Here is a 15,154-nt window from a genome sequence, read left to right as displayed (position 1 = left end):
AAACTACTTTGTGCAACAGACCTCAATAGGACTAATCACAATTTCCTAGGAGCCGGAAATAAAGTTATACATGAAAGAGCATTTGTTGCTGAGATTTACAGCTTTTTGGAATGTTTTAAGCCTTTCTCCCTCACATTTCCCCATTTTATATGGCCTCAAAGATTTCCTTGTTTATGCAAGACAGAATGTTTTAACTAGAAACATTCAGAGAGTCTCTAGATTATGAAATAACTTGGTTATTAAGTAACCTATGACAACTTGATGGAGACATCAAGTTCTACTCTCTGTTCAACTGTCCCTTTGATTAAACCTCATCACCAGCCAGATCTTCATAGAATCATGGAACCACAGAATGATTTGGGTTGGAAAGGAACCTTGAAGATCATCTAATTCCAACCACCTTGTCATGGCATGGGATACCTTCTTCCCTAGACTGTGACTCAAGTAGCTCCTGCTTTAAAAAGAGAAGGCTTAAAAAAGTCAGAAGAGTTCAGCCCATTCAAAAGTGAGAACAATTGTAAATTCAGCATTTTTTTGGTGAAATGTTTAAAAACAGTTCCCATTGCCTGGAAGTGAAGATAATACTTCTAATGAGAAGTATGCCAGAATGACACTTCTTACCAAGTATCATTCTTTCAAGAGTGTTCCAGTACTCCCAGGAGCAGCATCTAGAAAATTGTACTATATTGTGGGTTTTTTTCAGCTTTGGAAGGTCTGCAAAAGGAAACACTCGAGTTTATTTCCATTCTGGCAAGCCAAAGAGGCAAAAAATCACAGCTATGTGTGTTTGATCCACAGTCAGGAGACATCTCACCAGCCTTTGAGTGCTCCCCTCTCTTCTTTCTTTTCGGAAGAGCTGAGGAACACTGGGCTTAATGAACTTGGAGGTCTTTTTCGACTTTAATGGTTCTGTGATTCTGTGACTTCGAAAACAGCGAGGTGGCGACATCTTGAGGTCAACCACGGAGGGAACCTGTGCTCCCTCCACCCATCGGTGACACATCAGCACCGTAGGGGCATGGGATAAGGGCTCCTAGGTCTGCGTTCATCAGATAAGTGGGAATGGGAGTCATGGAGCAACATACACTTCAGGGTTTTTTGGCAGTGGAAGCATCCTGAGGCCTTGCCTGCCTTGGTTCATCAGCCTCCCCTACTTCTCTCTGTGTCTGTGATTCCCAGGCAATGCCAGGCTAATTAGGGCATTCCCAGAGCTCTTTGGAGCTGTGATGCCCAGCTGTGGGATAATCTGAGCCCAGGGGTTTTCTATTTTCCCCTCAGTCCCCATTCCCCCAAACACTTGTGAATGGTGCCAGGCAAGCTGTGGGCACAAAGGGGGACTTCCAGAGCTGTGTAATCCAACAGGACAGTCTGTGTCCAGGAAGATTAAGCTCCTCTCACTTTCAGGCCAGCAGCATCACCAAAGCCCCCATGCAACCCCACCACCCACAAATTCATGGAAATTTCCTTTCTGAGGTGTTCAATCTACCAGACACCTGTAGTTGATATTCCTCACTGGCTAAACAGCTACACAGAACCCAAGAACCATTTAGGTTGGAAAAGTCCTCTCAGACCATCGAGTCGAACCATTAACTCGGCACAGCCAAGCCCACCACTAACCCATGTCTCCAGGTGATACAGCTACACATTTTGTGAACAATTCCAGGGATGGTGACCTAACTTTTGCTCTGGGCAGTCTGCTCCTATGCCTGAACACCCTTCCAGTAAAGAAATTGTTCCTAATATCCAATCTAAGCCTCGCCTGGTACCACTTGAGGCCGTTTCCTCTCTTCCTGTCACTTTGCTCCTTGGGAGCAGAGTCCAACCCCCATCTGGCTCCACCCTCCTGTCAGGGAGTTGTAGAGAGTGAGAAGGTTCCCCCTTGAACCTCCTTTTCTTGAGACTGAACAACCCTGAGCTTCTCAAGGTGTTAGTCCAGTGCTGTGTTCAGATGTCACCATTCAGCTGCTGTCCAAAACATCAGGAATGCCTGATTTCATGGGATGTGTGGCCTCAAGCCTGCCCTGTTCAGTGAGTCCCAATTTGTGTTTTCACAGAGTTTTGGATGGGGAACTGTGGGACTTTGCTTCCTGCTAAATGCCGTATCCTGACACAGAAGTAGGAGCCTGGATCTGCCATTGGAGAATGAACCCATGAATCCCTGGTGTAGGTATGGCTGGAGAAAATACTCTTCTTTTACCTTCTCCTCTTTTCTTGCCTTTCTCATCTCTCCATTGTCTTTCCTCATTGTGCCTCCTGTTTATGTATTTTAAAATTCACCTTTAAAGAGCCCTTAAAAGAGTTCAACTACTTTTAGTGAATTATAACTCAGAAACTGTTATTCCCACAGATTCGAGGCCTGTTTGTTTGTTTGTTTGTTTGTTTTGTTTTGTTTTGTTTTGTTTTCCCAGCCCTCTATCCCCTCTGTCCATCTCACCACTGGGAATCAGGAAGAGAGTAAGCAGAGAGTTAAAGATGTGATGGCTTAGTTTTAGTTCCCCCCAGCCAGATGTTTCAACAGAATCAACAAAAAAACCTCACTGACATAATGAAGCAATTCCAGTGAGAGCCACAAAGGTGGTGGGGGACTTGGATACTTGGGGTGTGAGGAGAAGAGGAAAGAAACTGGGATCATCCAATCTGAGGAGGAACACGCAAAGGGATCTTATCCCACCTAACAACAGGGTGCAGAGCAGATGGACCTGGACTTTTCTCAGACTGCACAGGGATAAGATGGGGGGCAGAAAACACAAATGGCACCAAGAGAACGTGTTGTCATGATGTGCCAGGCTCACAAGAGCCAGTGTTGCTATGGATCAGGAGACTGCAGGCTGGACTTTTTGTCAAAGTGAAGTCAGACACCCTTGACCTTCCAAAGGGCGTTTGGACCCAGAAGAAGTGATACCAAGACAAGGAGCCACATCTGTGATACCCACTAATCCTGTGACCTTTGCAAACATAGGATAAGGGAAGGCTGGAGTCATCCAGATACTTTAAACACTGGTCCAGCAAGAAAAGACCACTCTGCCATGGCTTATCTACTGCCCTTCACCAGGGCTTGTGGGGGACAGAGTGGGAGGGCAAAAACAATTGTTGCTGAGGTGCCCATCTCACATTACAGAGGTGGGACATGCTGACCCCGGTGTGATTTGAACACACAGCCTTCTGATCTGGAGTCAGACGCGCTGCCATTGCGCCACGAGGTCAGGGATGGGACATTTTCCCCCCAAATGTCATCCCAGACTTCGGGCCGTTCTTTGAGGGAAGGGGAATTTTGATTCACCTGACACAGGAGTGGGACCATCTTTGCCTGTTGCCTCGCTGGACGAAGAGGGCTCTAAATGAGATACTTCAGAGGAAGAAGGCCAAAAGTGACCACTGCCCAGAGCAGCCCTGCAGAGCCTCTCCTAGGAGAAACAGGCACCTGGGCATGCTGTCTCCAGAGGGACAGGAGGGACGGCATCCCAGCACCTCCCCAGGGGAAAGAGGCCCCATTCACCTGAAAGATGGATCCACGTTAAGCCCTGTGGCAGGAGGGACCCTCATGCCTCTTGCACAGCCTGACTGGGGTCACCTTCTCAGGTGATGGATGGAGTCTGCTGTGAGGTCATCTGCCCAGAAATATCCTGGATCCCTGCAGTTCACTCTGCCCGTCTGCCCCATCCCTCTCTGGGCTCTCACCCAGATGTTGTGGTGGATGTCTGCCATGGTTTGCCTCATGAAGAAGCTGAAGGAGGTGAAGGCTTCCTCTGAAAAGTGAAGAGTCTCGTAACTACAGGCTCAGTCACTCCTGGGGGGCCTGGACTTGTCTTCATGCCACATTTTCCTGGAAGGGTGGTGCAGTCAGTCCAGAGGATTACTGGATGGTTTGAGGACAATGATTTGGTGTAAATTGATGGAAATAGAGAGAGGTTTCTGACGAACAGTATGAGGAAGTGTTTTTCCAAGAAAAGAGTAAGAAGTAGGAGTCGGGTCAGCCTCACCCAAGAGCCCAAATAAAGGCTATGAAAGGAATGTTCCTGAAACCCATGCCTGAATAAAGAAAATATGTGATGATGACTGGAAACAAGGAACATGGGTTTACTAAGGTCAGAACACTCTCAGACAATGTAATAGATTACTTTAAAGAAATTTCCTCCTTGGCCATCAAGAGGACACCAAGCAGCACCATTTATCTTGGCTTTGGTTTGACCTCAGATGGAGTCTCACAGACATGTCACTGCAGCAGGACACAGACATGGAGCAGCTGAGCTGAACCCAAAAGCAAAGCGAAGGGGCAGGACCAGGGGACCAGAGGTGATGAGGTCAGTAGGTGGCAGCCCAGCTGCAGCAGGACACAGACATGGAGCAGCTGAGCTGAACCCAAAAGCAAAGCGAAGGGGCAGGACCAGGGGACCAGAGGTGATGGGATCAGTAGGTGGCAGCCCAGCTCATGTCCTTCGCTGCCTGATGCTGCACTGGGTGTTGTTTGAGGTCTGTGGTGGGCACAGAGGGGGTTCTACAGAAGGAAGGACGTGGCCAGACTGATGGGGATGTGGGAATAACAAGGGGATGGGGCCAGTGGCGCAATGGACAACGCGCCTGACTACGGATCAGGAGATTGCAGGTTCGACTCCTGCCTGGCTCGACTCTTTTAGCCCAGGGAAATTCCTCCTGCTCCCTTCATCAGGACTTTCCTTCTCCTGCCCATCATCCCTCCTCCCAGGCCTTCTTCTGCACGGCAAAGTGCTGGGCTGTCCTCTTGCCCTGCAGGGAGGAAAGAGTAACTCCAGACCCCATGAGCCTCCAAAAAGGACACAGTGGGGTCAGCAGGTGGGACCAGAGGCTGGGGAGAGTGGCACAACACACTATGAATGTGCCTGACTATTAATCAGGAGACTGCTGTTTCAACTCCTGCCTGGCTCACCCTGAAGCTGCCTGGCTGTAGTAGAGGTGACAAAGGACAGCTGTCTTCATGAGTTCCTTACCCCTCCAGGCTTTTTGTCCATCTCTCTGGTATCAGCATCCCAGGAGTGTCATTTTGTGACATCAAAGCTGTGAGCAGGGCACTGCTTCCAGAGCAGAACTTTACTAGGCACTGAAAAACAGCAGCAAGAGCAATGTGCACCTCAAAGAGGGCTGAGGACCAGAGCACATGAGCTGCCAGGACAGTCTAGATGTGCTGAGTCTGTCCAGCCTGCAGGGCAGCAGTTCAGGAGATGTCTGTGTTCTGCTGAGGGACTTGCTGTGGTACTCCTTCCTGGCTGTGGTGTGGGTCCCAGCTCTGCTCCTTTTGGAGGCCAGTGAGTTACTCTTTCCTTTCTGCAGAGCAAGAGGACAGCCCAGCACTTTGCCCTGCAGAAGAGGGCCTGGGAGGAGGGATGGTGGGCAGGAGAAGGAAGGTCCTGATGGAGGGAGCAGGAGGAAGTTCCCTGGGCTAAAAGTGTCGAGCCAGGCAGGAGTCGAACCTGCAATCTCCTGATCCGTAGTCAGGCGCGTTGTCCATTGCGCCACTGGCCCCATCCCTTTGTTATTCCCACGTCCCCATCAGCCTGGCCATGTCCTTCCTTCTGTAGAACCCCCTCTGTGCCCACCACAGACCTCAAACAACACCCAGTGCAGCATCAGGCAGTGAAGGACATGAGCTGGGCTGCCACCTACTGATCCCATCACCTTTGGTCCCCTGGTCCTGCCCCTTCACTTTGCTTTTGGGTTCAGCTCAGCTGCTCTGTGTCTGTGTCCTGCTGCAGTGACATGTCTGTGAGACCCCCCATCAGAGGTCAAACCAAAGCCAAGGTAAATTATATTCCTTGGTATTGTCTTGACCATCAGGGAAATCATCTCTTCAATGAAAGCCATCACTTACTCAAGAGTGTTCTGCCCTTGCTGAATCCATGGTCACTCTTTCCAATCATTTTCTCATCCTTTTATTTGGGCTTGGATTTCAGTAGTATTGCTTCTGTAGTCTGCCTGTGGGCCCTGAGCTGAGGTTGCCCAAACTAGAGCTCTCCAGTTGGTCTTTCTTAATCTTTTGGGAAAAAAAAACTTCTCATGTTGTTCGTCAGAAACTTGTCCCATTTTTCACCTCAAGAAATCCCCTGGACTGATTGTGCCACTCCATCTTACCCTGCCAGGCAAGTATTGCCTATCCAGATCCTCCGGGAGTGACTGAGCCTGGAGTAAAAGACCTTCCTGCATTTTCCTGAGGAAGATTTCACCTCCTTCATGAGGCAAATTGTGGCAGACACCCACCACAACACCTCCCTGCTTTGGCCTCTACTTTGCTCATGACCCATAACTTCCTTCTGGCTCAAAGGCAAGCTCTGAGCATCGTCTTCCTCACAAAACCCTTGTCAGAGGTGTCCCCCTAGAGCTGCCCAGTGCCCCTCCCACAGAGATGCCCCCCCCAAAAAAAAACAGAGGGGTGGTGGTGGTGCCCCGGGTCTGACCCCGGTGTGATTTGAACACACAACCTTCTGATCTGGAGTCAGACGCGCTGCCCTTGCGCCACGAGGTCGGGGTGGAGGGCTATCAGGACCCCAGGCTGGCTGGTGGGAATGTCCTTTCCATGGGGACCACCCCAGGGGGATCAGACAATCCAGGGGGATCTGTAGCTGTGGAGGGGAAGGGGCAACCTGAGGGGGGGGGGGTGGTTGAGGTCTGGCTGCAGAGATCAGTCCAGGCTGCAGGATGAGCTTGCGGGGTGGGAGGAGGGGACCTACAAGATCAATGCAGGCAGGAACCAGGGTCATGGATGCTGCAGAGGAGGGTGGTGGCCCCGGGGGGGGACACAGGACAGCCCAAGGTAGACTTTGGGTATGTACCCAGAAATAGTCGTGGGCAGTGTTCCGAGCAAAACATCCGTGGGCTCAGTCCAGTTGCAGCTCCTGATGTCCTGCCCCAGCCACAACCCTGTGTTAGCTGGAAATAGCAGCTGGGCTTTATGTAAGGATGGAAAGATGCCCCACCAGTGCAGGCAAGGCTGACCACCAGCTCTGGCCACCCAGTCCTTTCCTCATGTGTGGTTACTGCCAGGTTGTCATGGACAGGGGAGTCAGAGAGGAGGTGAAACCTTCCTCCCTCCCCTCCAGCTCCACTCCTACCCCAGCATGCTGGAGAGAGTCTGCTGGGTACCAGGGTGGCTGGGGAGTGACATGGTGGGAGCCCAACACAGGCAGGGGCTGGGAAAAGCTGGGCAATGGAGAAAGAATCTGCACATTCCTGCCTGGCTCAACCTAATGCTGCCCACAGCCTGGCCAGAGAAGAGCTCTCAGTGTTACTACACTTACAGAGTTTTTTAAAGTTATAGAAATGTTAAAAAATTACATGAAGTTAGAAAAAAGTTAACTTCATAGTTATACACTTACCCTGAATGTGACTCCCTCCAGTCCCAAAAATTCGGTGTCTGAAACCAAAAACCCACAGCCCTGCTCTGCAAACAAATTAATAATGGCCACACATTTACTCTGTGCCTTAGCAATGCTGAAGATGGAGAAAAGAGGCATTTCCTCTTGCTTTTACCTTTCCAGCTGAGCAAATCCTGCCCAACAAGGTCCCTTCTGTCTCCAGTAGCTCTTTCCACAAGAGGGAGCCAGGAACCAGCTCATGAGCTCCACAAGCTGTAAGTTAGGCTGTGGATGCATTTTGCTTAGTGAAGGACCCTCCATTCCTAAGCCAGACTGGACAATCAGCTTGTTTCCTTCTTGGAAATACAGAGATTTTTCCCCAGAGCCCATATTTTTTTTTTGGCTATTAGTTCCAATGGTCGCTATTAGACTTTCCCCCCCAAGTTTTCCCTGCTAACCACCCCCAGCAGTCCATGTCTCCTCATCCATCCTGCTCTGGTATTTACTTAATTTCCAACTGCATGACATAATAGCTGAGATTCAGCTGCCTAAATTCAGGTATCTAATGCTGTGTTACAGCATGTGCTCCCTGGTTTCTCTCTATTTGTCCCTTCAGAAATACTGAGTATCCCACAGACTCTGTTCCATGGAATATCTTGGATGCAGCAGGATATCTGTTATGGTATTATGTTCAGACAACTGAATCCTGCCTGAGAGTGGGAGTCACCTCAAAGATGTGGGCATTTAAAGCAGGTGTCTCCCCACAGGGGTGCATTGCTGTGTTAGACTGCTGGGCCATAAAATGCTTTGAAGAGGTGCAGAAGACCTTTTTCGACACTTGGCTTTGCTGTGTTCATTTGTAATTTTAAGCACAATATATTTTTGTCTGATATCAGTTTGACAGAAAACTAAAATTTCCAAATTTCCCAGCAGAGCACCCCATTTCCCCCCAGTGCCCCTTTCCAGCTCCTTACAGTGTTAATAAATAAGGTCAGCTTTTCAGCTAGTTTGAGGAGCACAGCACCCCAACTGCAATCAAATCCTCCTGATTTACACTGCCATAATGCAAATCTGGGTGAGTTCTTGGGGAAAGCAGGTGTTTCCCGTAATTTTAGTGTCCCAGGTTACTTCAGGGATACCCCAGGCCCACTGAAAACTTCAAAATGAAAGAGAAGTCCTTCCTTCTCACACTCACTCCCTCAAAGGGATGTGAGTTCCAGGCCAGATTAACAAGATTTATTCCACAACAGAAAGATCACTAAAGGATTTATCTCTGATTCTCATTCTCCGAAGCCATCAGGCCCCTCTACTCTGTTCTTCCCCCTCTATTTTTCTGTGGTGAGACCCCAACTGCAGTGCTGTCTCCAGCTCTGGGGCCCCCAACACAAGAAAGACATGGAGGTGTTGGAACAAATGCAGAGGAGGTCACTAAATTCATCACAGGGCCAGAGCCCCTCTGCTCTGGAGACAGGATGAGAGAGCTTGGGGTGTTCCCCTGGAGAACAGAAGGCTCTAGGAAGACCTTAGAGCCCCTTCCAGTGCCCAAAGAGGCTCCAAGAGAGGTGGAGAGGGACTTTGGACAAGGGCCTGGAGTGACAGGAAGAGGGGAAATGGTCTCAGACTGAGGGAGGGAAGGTTTAGATTAGACAACAGGAAGAAATTCTTTACTGTGAGGGTGGTGAGGCCCTGGCACAGGTTGCCCAGAGAAGCTGTGGCTGACCTATCCCTGGAAGTGTTCAAGGACAGGTTGGACAGGTCTTGGAGAAACCTTGTCTAGTGGAAGGTGTCCCTGCCCATGGCAGGGGGTTAGAACGAGATGATCTTTAAGGTCCCTTCCACCCCAAACCATTCCATGTTTCTATGACTCTATTACTGTCTATCCCTCAGACACACCTCTTATGGGATAGAAGTCTCCCCTGGAAGTCCCTCTACCTCCACTGATTCTCAGGGAAAGCTGGAAGATCACTTTACATCAGATAGCTGGGATAGGTTTCATCCCACATCTTTTGGAGGCTGAGAGATCCCTCCGCCTGAACCAGTCTTCTGCATTCCCTTCATAGACAGAGGAGAGAAGCAAGCACTGGATGAGTCAAATGGAATAGGAAGGACAATGGATACATGAGTGGCCCCAAAGTGTAGACATGTCAAGTGAAGTGAGGGGAAGTTCCCTCATAATTTCCTTGTATTTAATGTAAAACATTCACCCCCAAAAGCCTCAAAGCTGAAGATCTCCAATTATGGGTGATTCGTGATGACCAAAACAGTGATTCAAACCCTGCTCAGAATTCTGCAGTTGTTTGCATTTTCACACCCTGCATGGAAACACAGGAAAAAAATACTCCCAATATTCCTATCCACTGGTAAACTGGGAACAGGAACTGGGAACAGCCCTTTCCTGTGACTATTGCAACACTGAGCACGAGGCAGCATTGGGAAAGGAGGATAACAAACAAGAGCAAATGAAGTGCAGATGAGGCAGAATGAGATACCACTTGAAATCTGAATAAATAAACCTAAGAAAACTGAATAAATAAACCTAGAATAAAATTTCTGATTATAATTTGAAGGGGGGGGTGTGATTGGATAAACACTCAGAGCTTGATAGTGAGAGCATCCATGTGCAATGGCTGGAAATCATAGGGAAGGATTTTGAATGTAAGATTACAGGACAAGCACTCCTCCTCCACCAGATTATTAACACATCTGAGGTTTTGAATTTGTCCTTTGTTTCCCATGAAAATATTTTTTTAAAAAAGGCAAACATTTTCAGTCCATCATTAAACAGAACAGGACCATTTTTTAAAGACAAATGATGGTTTAGAAAGCTGTGTTTCTGCTCCAGTCTGATAAGTACAATGTCAGATACTGTGTGAGAGCTGAAATTAATATCTCAGATAGGATGTCCCTGGCTTCAGTGGGAACCTGAGCCAACTGAAGGTTTCTTGGCAAAGTCTTTGCTTCACCCCTTTTTCTGGAGTACCTGAAAATGGACATAAACATCTCTCCTGCCCCTCTGCTGCTCAGGAGGCTCGATGGCACCTGCAAATTTGAAATGGAAAGCAAACAAAGAAACCAGGGAGGCAGAGAACAATGCACAGCACCTGAGGGGGAGGTTTACATTGTTGGTATCAGGGCTGCTGGGTCAGAACAACATCAATAAACACCATGTATAGAAACAGGCTTGAGGAAGAGAGCTGGTTTCTTCTGCTCTGAGGGAGAACCTGTGCTGTCAGCTGCCACTTCCACATGACTCTGGGTAACACCATTCAAACACTGTGTGGACAGATCCTTGGGAAGACTGTGTCATGAATCTCACCTGTCCTCTGCTCTTTGTACACCTGTAAAGGTGCTGCTCATAATGTCTGCAAACTTATAATCTGCGCCTCGTGTGTCATAGAGTCGTGGAATGATGGAATGGTTTGTGTTGGAAGAAACCTTAAAGACTATCCTGTTTTAACCCCCTGCCATGGGCAGGGACACCTTCTGCTATTCCAGGTTGCTCCAAGCCCATCCAACCTGGCCTTGAACACTTCCAGGGCTGGGGCAGTCCCAGCTTCTCTGGGCAACCGAGAAGGTATGACCCTGCTGTACGTCCTGTGATGCAACAGTGGTTCCCAAGAGAAAGAAATGAAGGGTAGTGACCATTTCATCCATAAACATAACAAATAATTGTATTTCGTTCTGTGAAAGGTGCTGTGAAGAAAATTTAAAAAAAAAAAAAATTCCTTTTTTTTTTTATCAAATTATCCTTAAAAAGCCAGAAAAGTGACAAAGCATTTCCTGAAGCAAAGAGGAGTCAAATACTCATTTCTTCTTTACAGGCAGTCGGGGGCTGAACAATAACTTCAGGCAATAAGTGCAGGAACCCATAGTGCTGACTGCTGCTAAGATGGAAACATCTTACTTTTTTAGTAGAAAAATGGCATTTTTAGTAATAATACAGTATGTTCCATGGGAGTGAAGTCCTGGCAGCCCAAGCACAAACAAAGCTGGTTAATTCTAGACTGCTGTAACAATTTGTGTTACATGCTGGACCGTGGCAGGAATATTCATAGAATCACAGAATGGGTTGGGTTGGCAGGGTCTATAAAGATCATCCAGTTCCAACCCCCCCCAACCTTTCACTAGACCAAATTGCTCAAAGCTTTGAGCTCGAAGCTCAGATTTGAGGATAAGAAGTGTGGGAGAGCGGTGGGACATACTCAGCCCTGGGGAGACTTTCTGGCAATTTCCACACACTTTTATTTAAATACATTATGAAACCAAGTGAGCATTTTTGAAGAAGTGCAGGTTGTTGGATTCTGACTGACACATGTTTTCCATAAAATAACAATCCATTCAGATTGAAACCCTATGAGCTCTGGGCTTGGCCAGCTAAGTACAGGTGTCTACATCAAAGGTTTCTACATGTGTGTCGGGTCCTAAGGTCCCACTGTAACTAAACAAGTGATTTGTGTCCTAGAATCACTAATTGAACATCTCATTCCAGTGCAGCCACGTCCATATTTGGTGCCTACATCTATCTGAAGTGTAGCACTGACCACTGCCAGGGTAGCACCTTCCAGTACCCGAAGGGGCCTATAAAAAGCTGGAGAGGGACTTTTTACAATGGCATGGAGTGAGGAGATACTGGAGCACCTGGGCTATGGAAACAGGATGAGAGAGCTGAGATGTTCAGTTCGAAGACGAGAAGGCTCCAGGGAGACCTTGGAGCTCCTTCCAGAGCCTAAAGGGGCTCCAAGAGAGCTGGAGAGGGACTTTGGACAAAGGCCTGGAAGGACAGGACAAGGGGGAATGGCTTCCCACCGCCAGAGGATAGGGTTAGATGGGATATTAAGGAGAAATTGTTCTCTGTGAGGGTGGTTTGGCCCTGGCCCAGGTTGCCCAGAGAAGCTGTGGCTGCCCCATCCCTGGAAGAGCTCAAAGCCAAGTTGGACAGGTCTTGGAGCAACCTGGGATAGTGGAATGTGTCCCTGCCTATGACAGGGGGTTGGAATCAGGTGATCTTTAAGGTCCCTTCCAACCCGAACTATTCTGTGATGACCCTGTGATATTCCAGCTGCCTTCTCTCCCTCCAAACGATCTCTAATTTCCTCCGGGCTGTCCATTACCACCACCTTCATCTTTGAAGTCAACAAGTAACGACACTCTCAGGTGGGTCAGCGTTGAGAACCAGCCCTCCCAGTGGTCAGGCAGGGAGGTGGAGTCGTTTCTCCACTTGCTTTCATGACCCTGTGCCATTGTTCAGGCTTAGCCGTGTGCAGAGGTCAGACTGAACTCGCTGCCTTCCACACTCACCCCTGCCAAGGTCCCCCAGACAGCCAGCCCTGCTCCCACGGCCCTATAAATGCCACAGTGCTCCCTCCTGCCCTGCTCAAAGGTTCTGGTGTTGTGGCCCTGTCTCCACGCTGCTGCTGAGACCTTCCACCATGAAGCTCTTCTCCTGCCTCATGGCTCTTCTCCTCTTCCTCCTCCAGGCTGTTCCAGGTAAGGGGCAAGACCCACGCTGGGGTCTGCCTGTGTAGGAGGCACAACTCGCTTGTGTGGTGGTGCAGAACATGCTCTTCAGCTCCTTTCGTTAGAGCAGTTCCCTATTTCTCGGTCTGGAAGCAGAAGTGAAAAATCAACCTGCGGTGAGCAGGTGTCAAATTAGAACCTCCCCACCAGGTGTTGGCTTCTTATGACTCTGTGAAGTCTTTTTTTGTCACTGTTGCAACATGATACCGTGGAAATCATCAGCCTCTTCTAACCCAGGGCTGGAAATTTTCTCCTTTATGTAAGGTAGAAGAGAGGAGAGATGTTCCCTTTTATTGCTCAAGATGAGCTACACCAGCAAAGCTGACTTCAGCTCTCTGAATATTCTGCTTCCCCTTCCTCAGCCCCTCAGCTGCACTAATTTTCTGATTCTGTTCTTCATGTTTCTTCTACATATTCTTCATGCTCAGTGAAACTCCTCACTCTGAAGTCAGGCTTTGGGAGAAGGAAGGAACTTGGCAAACTGCTTGTCCCTGTTAATTGGGCCATGTCCTGCTTTTTGGGGCTTTTTTAAGTCACAGTTACCTCTCAGGGCAGGTTTTCACCATGCTGTCCCTTGCATGACCAGCCTGCAGCACTGCAGGCCCAGAACTTAGAAGCATCCAAAGGCTGGGCTCTCACTCCCTGCTATCCCCTCAGTTCAGAAAGGATGTGGAGGGGCTGGAGCAGGTCCAGAGAAGAGCAACGAGGCTGGAAAGGGTCTGGAGCACAAGTGCTATGAAGAGAGGCTGAGGGAGCTGGGGTTGTTGAGCCTGGAGAAGAGGAGGCTCAGGGGAGACCTCATCCCTCTCCACAACTCCCTGAAAGGAGGTTGTAGCCAGGTGGGGATTGGTCTCTTCTCCCAGGCAATCAACAGTAGGACAAGAGGATATGGTCTTAAGCTCTGCCAGGGGAAGTTTAAGTTGGATATTAGGAAGAAATCTTTTATGGAGAGAGTAATCAGACATTGGAATGGGCTGCCCGGGAAAGTGGTGGATTCACTGTCTCTGGAGGTTTTTAAGATGAGAGTGGATGTGGCATCAGTGCCATGGTCTGGGAACCACAGTCGTGTTGGAACAAGGGTTGGACTTGATGATCTTGGAGGTCTTTTCCAACCTGGTTGATTCTATGATTCTTTGAATGCCTAGTTCAGAAACATCTACATCTACTTTTCACTCTGGTTGCACCAAAGCTCTCCTTGGAGTCCTTTGGGGTCCCACGAGTTTCTCAGAACTCCTGGAAAAGCTGCCCCGAGTTTTGGGGGTATTTTTATCAGATCCCTAAGTGGGGCCTGTGGGGTTTCAGCAGGAGGAAGACCCATGAGAATGGACTGATACATGAATGATCCCAATGAACTGGGAATCCCATTCCTCCTGTAGGTCTCGGCTTGCCCAAGGACACCCTGCGTTGTTTGGAATACCACGGCTACTGCTTCCATTTGAAATCCTGCCCCAAGCCTTTTGCTGCGTTTGGAACTTGCTACCAGCGTCGGAAAACCTGCTGCATAGGTATGTGTGGGGGCCCTGCCCAGGCAGGAGAGGACTAAAGTCAGCAAAACAGTGCTCTGATAAGCCCCCAGAGTCCACCTTGGTGCCTCTGCTTTTGGAGACACAGTAACCACAACTTCCCGACAGTTTTTGATGTGTGAGTTGGTTCGGACGATGGTGTCACGTTTTGTGGTTTGACTTGTATCCTCTGAATTGCAGACACGACATCAAACTTCCACATTTGCCAAGAGGAGGGGGGTCATTGTGTGCCCCCAGAAATCAGATGCCTGCAAGAACAAGTGGGGCTCTGCCCTCGCAGGGGATGGAAGTGCTGCACAGAAGTGTGATGAGGACCTCACGGAATTGCAGAAAACCACAGAAATGCATCGCCAAGAAAACAACGGAGGGGTTTTTTTTCTGGTGTTTTAGAGATGTCTGGTGTTCTCAACATGCAAAATGTGTAGTTAACTAGAGGCAACATGGTTTTTTTTATACAACAAGGGCAATAAATGCTAAATAAACAGGTGTAACAGTTGTGTGCCTATGGAAAGAGGCAGAATGTCTCTCTATTACCGCCCACAGAAATCCACACAGCTTTGCTGCTGCATCCTTGGAAACCACATCTACTAAGCCTATTTACCAGCCTAATCTTACTTACCAGGTTGATGTAATGCTTGGACGTTTTACAGGATTGGGGACAATTAATCAGGGAATCACAGAACCGTTTAGGTTGGAAAACACCTCCAAGATCATTGAGTTCAGCCTTTGATGAATCTCCACCTTGCCAACCAGACCAGAGCACTGAGTGCCACATCCATGTGTTTCTTGAAC

The 15,154-nt window shown here is 48.6% G+C and overlaps 1 protein-coding gene and 4 non-coding genes across 6 annotated transcripts; 2 read left to right on the top strand and 3 right to left on the bottom strand.

The window, feature by feature from the left end:
- Positions 1-3,131: 3,131 nt before the first annotated feature.
- Positions 3,132-3,203, bottom strand: TRNAW-CCA. The gene has a single exon. It is a non-coding gene; the product is annotated as a tRNA-Trp (tRNA).
- Positions 3,204-4,551: 1,348 nt separating this feature from the next.
- On the top strand, positions 4,552-4,624 carry TRNAR-ACG. Its single transcript has one exon. It is a non-coding gene; the product is annotated as a tRNA-Arg (tRNA).
- Positions 4,625-5,423: 799 nt separating this feature from the next.
- TRNAR-ACG lies at positions 5,424-5,496 on the bottom strand. Its single transcript has one exon. It is a non-coding gene; the product is annotated as a tRNA-Arg (tRNA).
- Positions 5,497-6,421: 925 nt separating this feature from the next.
- On the bottom strand, positions 6,422-6,493 carry TRNAW-CCA. The gene has a single exon. It is a non-coding gene; the product is annotated as a tRNA-Trp (tRNA).
- Positions 6,494-9,753: 3,260 nt separating this feature from the next.
- On the top strand, positions 9,754-14,841 carry LOC114069199 (gallinacin-11-like). Of its 2 annotated transcripts, none has more exons than XM_027905830.1 (4): positions 9,754-9,788; positions 12,699-12,809; positions 14,216-14,344; positions 14,543-14,841. In XM_027905830.1, exons 2-4 carry the CDS (start codon positions 12,752-12,754, stop codon positions 14,668-14,670), a joined length of 315 nt encoding a protein of 104 aa, XP_027761631.1. In that variant the 5' UTR covers positions 9,754-9,788; positions 12,699-12,751; the 3' UTR covers positions 14,671-14,841. The 2 variants fall into 2 exon arrangements, with proteins under 2 accessions (XP_027761631.1, XP_027761632.1); XM_027905831.1 differs by lacking the exon at positions 9,754-9,788 and adding an exon at positions 12,379-12,476 and having other exon boundaries at positions 12,703-12,809.
- Positions 14,842-15,154: the final 313 nt, after the last annotated feature.

Source organism: Empidonax traillii, unplaced genomic scaffold (genome assembly GCF_003031625.1).
Source record: "Empidonax traillii isolate 1590-97213 ecotype Southwest subspecies unplaced genomic scaffold, ASM303162v1 scaffold1213:size316513, whole genome shotgun sequence".
Taxonomy (NCBI): Eukaryota; Metazoa; Chordata; class Aves; order Passeriformes; family Tyrannidae; genus Empidonax; species Empidonax traillii.
The sequence above is the reverse complement of the archived record's forward strand: the minus strand, read 5'-3'. Positions and strand labels throughout refer to the sequence as shown.